At 42.7% G+C, this 9815-nt stretch overlaps 1 protein-coding gene and 1 non-coding gene across 2 annotated transcripts in view; one reads left to right on the top strand and one right to left on the bottom strand.

Moving 5' to 3' along the window:
* The first annotated feature begins 763 nt into the window (after positions 1-763).
* trnaa-agc lies at positions 764-836 on the top strand. The gene has a single exon. It is a non-coding gene; the product is annotated as a tRNA-Ala (tRNA).
* A 4502-nt stretch (positions 837-5338) lies between these two features.
* c5 (complement component 5) overlaps positions 5339-9815 on the bottom strand; it is a 27694-nt gene continuing 23217 nt past the window's right edge. The window contains exons 38-42 of the mRNA XM_034692185.1: positions 7467-7550; positions 7290-7379; positions 7073-7165; positions 5756-5894; positions 5339-5671 (exon numbers count right to left, since the gene is read on the bottom strand). Of these exons, the coding sequence (XP_034548076.1) occupies positions 5530-5671; positions 5756-5894; positions 7073-7165; positions 7290-7379; positions 7467-7550 (548 nt within the window). The 3' untranslated portion in view covers positions 5339-5529. The remainder of the gene's footprint in view (positions 5672-5755; positions 5895-7072; positions 7166-7289; positions 7380-7466; positions 7551-9815) is intronic.

Genomic DNA, 9815 nt, shown 5'->3' with positions numbered 1-9815 from the left:
GAATCCACACAGGAAATCTGCCTCACAGCCAATCACAGAGGAGACTGCAGACAGACAGCTTGTCTCCTGTCCAATCAGGATGAAGAAAAGCAGTGAAGACCCGCCCCTTAGAGTGGGGTTCCCCAAGGGGGCGGAGCCAAAAGCTCTTAAACAGACAACAACCTGTTGCTGCTGCTGCTGTCACTGAACGCTCACACAGATTTATACTTTCAAGCTTTCCACCTCACATGATTTGAAATATTCTGAGTTTCTGGAGAGTTTTATTCCTGATTCAGAAAGTCAGGCTGACACTTTGACCTGTAGTCAACATGGAGGACCACAAAAGGGACTGAGAAGCAGATATAATGTGTGTAAAGGAGAGCCCTTCAGCGTGCTGCCCTGTGAGGTGACAGAGTGGTGAGCTCGACTGTAATGAGCTCAGGAACAGTGGATTAGCAGAGCACACTGGATTAGAAGTCTCTGCTTTAACCACTCCTCCACCTTGTCTCGTATGTTTCAATGATTCAAAGACTTCTCTGTGCGTTGGTCTGTGAGGTTATTCTTATTGTGTGCACACTGAAGGAGTCAGTAATCTGGCTTCACCCCTGAAGTCAGGCTCGATCAGGAGTGTGGTTATATCTCCCCCTGCAGACACAGTGAGCATGGAGGGGGAGGGAAGTGGACTCTGACGTGGACAGGAGGTCAGGCTGTGGAGGAGGGGGGGAGGGAGGTGTGAGTGGACGAGAGGAGAAACTCGGGTGAGCAGGAGAGAGAAGAGAAGGAGGGGGAATTAGCTCAAATGGGAGAGCGCTCGCTTAGCATGCGAGAGGTAGCGGGATCGATGCCCGCATTCTCCAGAAGACCTTTTAACCTTCCTCGTGTCCGCCTCCCAGAGTCACAGAGAGGCTGCAAGACTACATGCTGCCACTACTGCTCATGTGGAAGGATGAAGATGTTTGTCACCACTGCTGTGTGAGCTCACCAAGTTCAGTTTCAAGAGATGATGATTTAGGCGAGGGGGGAGAGAACAGCGGTTTCCAGTTTAATGTGAAGACAGACGAACACTGAATCTAGGGACACTTTCACATCTGACTTCCACCAGATCTGTCTGATCTGTCTCCAGTCTGTCTCCGATCCATCACAGCCCTGGATCTGATAGGACTTTACTCTAGTCAATGTGTTAACTTCCACTGGATCCACTCCGTTGCGTTCTGCCTGCGTCTCTAATCCGGCAGGTCGGAGTCCTCCAGATCAGATACACAAGACTTCTATTTCTGCCGGATGTTGTACCACGACGCATCAATCTCAACAGAGCAGATGGAGCGGGACAGGAAGTCAGGTTTCACCAAAACAAAATGAAAACATCCGGTTAATTTTCAGAATAAAACACTCTGTGTTATCACCAGATCGTATTTCACTTAACTACAACAACAAACCAAAGTCATGATGAGTGGAACCAGGCCTGGAGTCAACAGGTCAGAGGTTTTCAGAGGACCAGAAAGACAACATGGATGAGGAGAGGAGGAGGAGGAGAATCCTTGATTCAGGGATTACGGCGGGAAAACCTCGGTCACATGACTCCAGCTGTCCGGCGGTCCTGCTCTGTGCTGTGTCCAGAAAATGCAACCGGTGGGTGTTGATGGACGAGAGAGCATGGAGCCGGATCGCAGCGGATCGGAGACAGATGTTCAAAATGCATCCAAACTTCAGTTTTTTTAATATTGTCGGTGCCGATGATGTCACTACTCGCTGCTTTGGATATATGTGAATCCCGGTCCAGCATATTGTGGAGATTCATAACAACAGAAATCATTGATTCCAGGAGGGTCTGAATAAAATGTATTTAAACTAGGGATGCAAATTTCAATCGAAATTCGATCAACTCCAAACAACACAAATTCTATAGAAGTTACATTCAGTCCCTCCAGGATTTTTTTTGTGGTTGTTGCGTCCCCAAAAAGCCTGAATTTGCGACAGCTTTTTGAAAAAAATGTGGTGAAAGTTGTGATTATTTGTTTTGCTTTTTTCCCCCAATAACATCTCAGGGGTGAGTAAATATGCTAAATTACAGTTGTTTTTAGAAAACATTCTTGATGTGGCCACTGACTATATTTTGATTCTCTTGATTCACAGTAAAATGCCATGAAAGGACTGTATTGCACATTTACGACGGTCCCTGAATGCACCTCGCAGTGACTGATGCACAGTCAGTTAGTTCACGGCACTCAGAAATGAATCTGCATCTTTGACGACTAGGAGTTGATCAAAACTTACTGAAGGTGTCTGATGTTTCACCAAACTGGATTAAATCAAGCTGTAGATGCAGAGCTTTTTACGGTAACCACGGCAACAACGTCAAACATCAAATAGTAAACAGACGTCCCCCGGTTGTGTCTTTGTCACTAACGCACACTGGAGGGTAAAAAAATCCTCAATGAAGATGAGACAGACTATCACTTCTCTCTCTTACTCTCCTCTATCTGTCTTTCCAGACCCAACACGGTCTCAGCAGATGTGTGTCTAACATGAGTCTGGTCCTGCCTGAGGTTTCTGCCTGTTAAAGGAAGTTTTTCCTCTCCACTGTAACTAGCTAAATACTGCGATGTGCAATGCTCATGATGGATTAAGGTGGGGTTAGACTGAGTCTTACCCTGTCTTGAAGTTGGGTCTTTGTTCATAATTTGACATAGAGTGGTCTAGACCTCCTATGTTTGTAAAAGCGTCTTGAGATAACGTTTGTTGTGGTTTGGCGCTATACAAATAAAGATTGATTGATTGATTGAGATGCATGGAGGAGGGAGAGCTGGTTCATAAAGAACACCTGCTGCAGGTAGAGACCAAGCGAACACTGAGCCCCTCAATATATAAATAATAACGTTGTCATGGTGACTTGTCCTGCCTGCTGTCCCCTCTTTTCACCCGTTCTCCGTGTTTGTTTTGTTTTTTGAAAAGTGCCGATCAAGTGAGGACTTACGTTTATGTTCCAAGGAAGTCAAATTGATGGCAAAACCGATGACGTTCAAGGCCTGAGATTAAGGTAATTGTTCAAATTTGCGGGAAAGTTGCGGTGATTGTAAAAAATTGTAGGGCCTCAAAAAAAACGCGCTGATTGGTTGAATTTGCGTTGATGGTTGCGATCGCGAAATCGCAACTTCCTGGAGGGCCTGTACATTGGAGATGAACATTTATCAAAGGGATTCTCTTACGTCAAAAATTGTGGGCGTGGCAGAAGGTCAAAGTTGGAGCTTTTCTTGGCAATTTGCCAAAAACTTAAAGCCTCAATAACTCTCACGTGCAACGTTGGATCAGGACCAAATCACTCATGCATGATAAGTGAGCTGTTCTGAACAGATCTGTCTGCTAATATTCACATATATCTTATAACGCCCCCTACTGGCAACAGGAACTCACACGTGTTACTTTGTGATGTATAGATCCTCTTTTGAACGTGTTCTCCTCTAATGTGCTCAGTAAAGGCCTTCAACCCTTCATTAAGCATCACTGCTCACACTGTGACCTGTCATTAAGGGGCGTGTCACTGGCGATGCCTCAAACTTTGATGTCTCGCCATGAAACTAAAACATTTATAGCTCCATCATACAGCATTCAAATTTCACATTCATGATGAAGGTCCACTCCTCAACACATCTATGGGTTATTTTCTCTAATACAGTCATAGCGCCACCTTCTGGAAATACATGGTACCAACTTTCACATACAATCTCCGATCTTTTCAAAATTTTCCATGTTTCATCGCGGCCCCAGCCTGAACTCATCTACATATTCAGTTTGCTCATAGGACTAGTGTCACTTTTTGGACACATGAGGTATTTCCTCTCATAAACTATTTTTAACATGCTTCCCATGATAACAGCTTATATGATGATCTGTCACAAGCGTTCCTTCAGATGATGACTTCATTAAAGTCATAGCCCTGCCTTCTGGTCAACAGCAGTACTACAACATGGACTGTTCTTCAATCTGCACAAGGATGCTCACACTTTGAGCCTAGTGGGTTGAACCGTTTTGAGGGGGTGCCCTTTGAACTGAAGGGGGCGCTATTGAGCCATTTTTGTGACTTTTTGCACGGGACCAAAAGAATATCAAACTTTTCACCAGGCCTGATGGGTGTGTCAAGTTTGGTGAGTTTTCAGGCATGCTGAAGGCTCCAAAAAGGCAATTTACTTCACTAGGTAGAAAGAAAGAATCTAAATCCTTAGGCTTCCAAAAGGGCCTTCGCCGACCTTGTTGGTGTACGGGCCCTAATAGCTGGGCTGGTGCTTATAAGATAAGATAAAATAAGATAAGATAAGATAAGATAAGATAAGATAAGTGAGATAAGATAAGATAAGATAAAATAAGATAAGATAATCCTTTATTCATTATTATATATGTGAAGTTAGAAATCGAACACGTTGGGGCACAGTTTTTTTTTATCTGAGAGTTCTGACTTTGATCTTAGAATTCTCACTTTGATCTAAGAATTCTGACTTTGATCTTAGAGTTCTGATTTTGATCTTAGAGTTCTGATTTTGATCTTAGAATTCTCACTTACATCTCAGACTTCTCACTTAGATCTCAGAATTCTCACTTAGAGCTCAGAATTCTCACTTTGATCTTAGAATTCTCACTTAGATCTCAGAATTTTGACTTTGATCTTAGAGTTCTGATTTTGATCTTAGAATTCTCACTTTGATCTTAGAATTCTAACTTTGATCTCAGAATTCTCACTTTGATCTCAGAATTCTCACTTTGATCTTAGAATTCTCACTTAGATCTCAGAATTTTGACTTTGATCTTAGAGTTCTGATTTTGATCTTAGAATTCTCACTTTGATCTTAGAATTCTCACTTTGATCTTAGAGTTCTCACTTTGATCTCAGAATTCTCACTTTGATCTTAGAATTCTCACTTAGATCTCAGAATTTTGACTTTGATCTTAGAGTTCTGATTTTGATCTTAGAATTCTCACTTTGATCTTAGAATTCTCACTTTGATCTCAGAATTCTCACTTTGATCTTAGAATTCTCACTTTGATCTTAGAGTTCTCACTTTGATCTCAGAATTCTGACTCTAATCTAAGAATTTTGACTTTGATTGTAGAATTCAGATTTTTTTTCTAGGAATTCTACATGCAATAACATTCCTCTAAAATAAAGGGTAGTAAAGATATAAAGTAAAATTAAAAAAAAAGTCAGATCTTTGTCAAAATTGCACCTTAGTACTTTACGTAATGTTGCTATTAATTAATGAAGGTGATGCCGTGAAGCAGCAGACTTTCTGTGAATATTTGTAGCGTATTTAAACTGATTTGTTGTGTTGCCATTAATCAGCCAAATGAATATTGTATAAGCTACACATAAAGGTTACACTGAGACCACACAGTGTATTTGATTTATTAGCAGATCATGAAATGATAAAAGAAATAGAATATGTTTACATTCAAACTGACATGTCCTGAGCTGATATCACTTTGAGTCTATATTTTTTTATCTTCACAGCTCTTCACAAACTCTCCTTCAGTATTGAGTCTAAAAGTGAGTCTGTTGAGTTACAATGAGTCAGGACAGCGGGATAACTGCAGCTCCAGAGCAAAGTCCTCAAGGTGGGCTATGTAGTCCGAGCACTCAGGAGTACTACAGTCTTTCGGCCAGAGATCCACCAACGCCTCCGAGTCCAGAGTAAGGCGATACCTGCAGAATGAAACCGATCAAAGTCAGAGTCACATCAGACCGGAGTGAGAGGAGGAACTACGGCTGCTTTAACATGATACTGACTTGTAGCCCTGATTCAGCGTGACCTCTGACCCCCTGGCTCCCATCACGAGGTACTGTTTGTTGTTCTGGATGTTGACAGCATTGCAGGTGACCTTTTGAATCAGATACACCTCTGATTTTAAAGTCACTGCTTCAAAATCTACAAGGGACAAAACAAAGGAAGGTGGTGTAACATCAGAAACAGGCGGCAACGCAATGAATGACACCTGGACCAGGTCTTAGTTATGCTGCTATAGGCTTAGACTGACACACTGGGATCCTGTTTCTCCCTCTCTCTCCCCTCTCTGTCTGTCTCTTACTTTAACTCTTCCTGTCCCATTAAAGTTACTAACCATAGACCTTTCTGGAGTCCCTGAGCTCCCTTGTCTCGTAGGTTCCTCTGGATCTCTGCTGCTGTGGACGTGCCAGACTCCAGCTGCTACAACTACTACTATCCGTCTCCCCACTATCATCTCTCTCTCTCTCTCTTCATCTCCCTCTATCCCTCTCTCCAACACGGTCTCAGCAGATGTGTCTAACATGAGTCTGGTCCTGCTGGAGGTTTCTGCCTGTTAAAGGAAGTTTGTCCTTGCCACTTGATTCAGTTCTCAGGCCCCTCTCCTTGGGAATCATCTACCAGTCAGGGTCCAGGAGGCAGACACCCTCTCTACTTTTAAGAGTAGGCTTCAAACTTTCCTTTTTGATAAATCTTATAGTTAGATCTGGATCAGGCTTGGACCAGATCTTAAAAATGTTGCAATAGGCTTAGACTGCCAGGGGGACTGACACACTGGGATCACTTATTTAACTCTTCCTGTCCCATTAAAGTTACTAACCATAGACCTTTCTGGAGTCCCTGAGCTCCCTTGTCTCGTAGGTTCCTCTGGATCTCTGCTGCTGTGGACGTGCCAGACTCCAGCTGCTACAACTACTACTATCCGTCTCCCAAACTATCATCTCTCTCTCTCTCTCTCTTCATCTCCCTCTATCCCTCTCTCCAACACGGTCTCAGCAGATGTGTGTCTAACATGAGTCTGGTCCTGCTGGAGGTTTCTGCCTGTTAAAGGAAGTTTGTCCTTGCCACTGTAACTTGCTAAATGCTGCAAAGTGCTCTGCTCATGGTGGATTAAGATGAGATCAGACTGAGTCCTGTCTGTAAGATGGGACTGGATCTGATCCAGTCTTGATGTTGGGTCTTTGTTGATAATAGAACATAGAGTACGGTCTAGACCTGCTCTGTTTGGAAAGAGTCTGATAACATCTGTTGTGATTTGTAAATAAATAAAGATGATTGATTGACAAGAGCGTGATTATTGAGAAACCTTGATCCTGCTTCACCTTTATCTGTGTTCTTCAGGACTTCATCTACGGTGGCTGTGTATGTCGTGAAGTCTCCCTCTGCTGCTGAAGACGTCACTGTCACCCTGTAGGCTGCAGGGAGACAAACACAGTCACTGACAGAAAACATGATGTCATTGTGTTTTATGGATTCAGCAGCAGAGGCTGTCGTCTTCGTAGGTTAAATGCACGCTTCATTAACACCGGGTCTTCTCACCGTACTTGATGTGAGGCTGGCAGGTCTCTTCAATTCGTTTGACTGCTGTCAGAGTTGAATCGAATGTTGCTCTGTAGGTAGGGCACGCGGCTAAACAACAACAAAACAAAACATCTCATTAAAACGGAAAACATAGATCGAATGTTTAAGAATGAGACATCAACAGGCAGACGTTACCTGTCATGCACTGACACTGTTCCTCCACACAGAAGCGCTGCAGCTTCTGCTGCACGTAGGAGAACGGTTTGGTGCACATGCTGCCTGCAGGGACAAGACATCAGTTGTTTTCTAAATGGCCTGCTACATACTACCTATGAATGTGCTGCATTTGGATTTAGTATGTAGTAGGGTTGCAAAATTCCAGGAATTTTCAAAGTTGGAAATTTTCCATGGGAATTTATGGGAATTAACAGGAATTTATGGGAATAATGAAGACATTTACAAAATTGAAGGTTGGCCCTCAACAGGGAACTTAAATACAGTTGGGGAAAATATATTGTAGCATAATCTTGGCTAAAACAACCAGATTTAATGCAAGTACACTCCTCAATCACATGCACACAGCACTGCTTACTGCAGGGCTATTGAGGCCACGCCCCCTGCATGCACTGTGCACTCCTCCATCACATGAAGCACAGATGATTGCTGAAACCCTGGAGGCCACACTTTTGAGCCCAAAGCACAAGACTATTGAAGCCACACAGTTGAGCCTGTGGATTATGTAAAGTCAAGTAAGTTTTTTATAATATTATGGGGTAAATATATTTGATCTATAATGGTATTATTGTTTAACTTGCAAAAATTAAATAAATATGTATTCATACAGTAGATAGCTAGCTGGTAAGTCAGGTGCTAAATGTAAGCTATTTTGTCATTTCATTGACCATTTAAGAGGCTAGCTTATTATAGCTACCTCAAATGTGATGCTGTTTCTTCTGACTCCTGCAAGACGGTTTTTTGTAACCATACAAGAATTTATACTTCAATTGAAAAATATTTTGAAGACCATTCCAGTTGTTTAGCCAACTATATTTCTGTTGAAATTGAGCCTGACACAGAGCCATCTTCAACAAGGCTGGACAGTGACACTGAGGAGGAGGAGGAGGAGGCGGATGTTGAGGAGGTGAACATGGAGGATAATGATGAGGCCCAGGAAGAGGCCATTGCGTGAAAGGTTTTGGCAAAAATGCAGAACATGCAGAAACTAGGCTTGCAAGGTTTTTGTTTTACATGTTGAATGGCACTTTTTTTTGGGGGGGGGGGGACTCCTTTCATTTAAGTTTTTGAATGGAACTTTATTTGGGGGGTGGGGGGCATTTAACTTTTTGATTGGGTGGGGGAGTTCATGTTCATGTTTTTGTTGTTCATTAAAGGGGACATATCACGCTTTTTTCATCAACATATATTGGTCTAAGAGGTCCCAAAAACATGTCTTTAAAGTTTATGCTCAAAAAAACACTTTGAAATCAGATTTTGGTCTGCCTGAAAAGTCCTCTTCTTCATTCCTCATCAGAACACTCTGTTTTCCCTCTGACCACGCCCCCTCAGGAAGTGGGTGTGGCCTCGGCTCTCCAGCACGTTGATCTAATGTTTACATGTTGGCTGAATATACACGGCTGCTCACAGACCCGCGTTACTTCAACCCTCTGAATCTGATCCAGAATCTGATCCTGATGGAGAGGCGCCTGTAGCAGGACCTTTCTGAACCATTGGTCACAGATTTAGTGTTTCTTGTTGTTTTATTTATCAGTATGTCGACGTGTGTCTTGGTACACAGCTACGAACATGTAGCTATGTGGCTATGCTAACTAGCGCTAGCACTTATCCATGATAAATAAAAATCATCCACTAGATCTTCAAATCTGCAGACGTGGGGAGTAAAACCGACCTCTGCCAGAAAGGCAGCAGGACCTTTTATGAAGGATTGGTCACAGATTTAGTGTTTCTTGTTGTTTTATTTGTCAGTATGTCGACGTGTGTCTTGGTACACAGCTACAGCTACAGCTACAGCTACAGCTACAGCTACAGCTACAGCTACAGCTACGAACATATAGCTATGTGGCTATGCTAATTAGCGCTAGCACTTATCCATGACAAATAAAAATCATCCACTAGATCTTCAAATCTGCAGACGTGGGGAGTCAAACCGACCTTTGTGTTTATTAAGACAGCCTACAACTAGCATGCCTCCCTCCTAAGCTCCTTGTTAGCACACATGTGTGCAGGTAATGAAAAACAGAGGAGGGGTTGAGTTGTATTTTATACAGTCTATGGGCTGAACAAGCTCCGAGCTCTGACTCCGTGACAGACCGGATATTGTTGTTACGTAACAAAAACACTGAAGTCTGAAACGGCTGGTTTCAGCACACATTTACAGAAAGGTGGAGAAATCAGAACAGGGGCAGAATGGATTTTTTTCCTTCTCGGGGGGTTTGTAGACAGGGACACATATTTCAGGTAGAGAACCATTAAAAAGCCAATTTTGCATGATATGTCACCTTTAAAAAAATTTATTGTTCATTGTTC

The sequence above is a fragment of the Notolabrus celidotus genome, chromosome 9, assembly GCF_009762535.1.
Source record: "Notolabrus celidotus isolate fNotCel1 chromosome 9, fNotCel1.pri, whole genome shotgun sequence".
Taxonomy (NCBI): Eukaryota; Metazoa; Chordata; class Actinopteri; order Labriformes; family Labridae; genus Notolabrus; species Notolabrus celidotus.
This window is presented reverse-complemented; position numbering and strand designations above follow the sequence as displayed.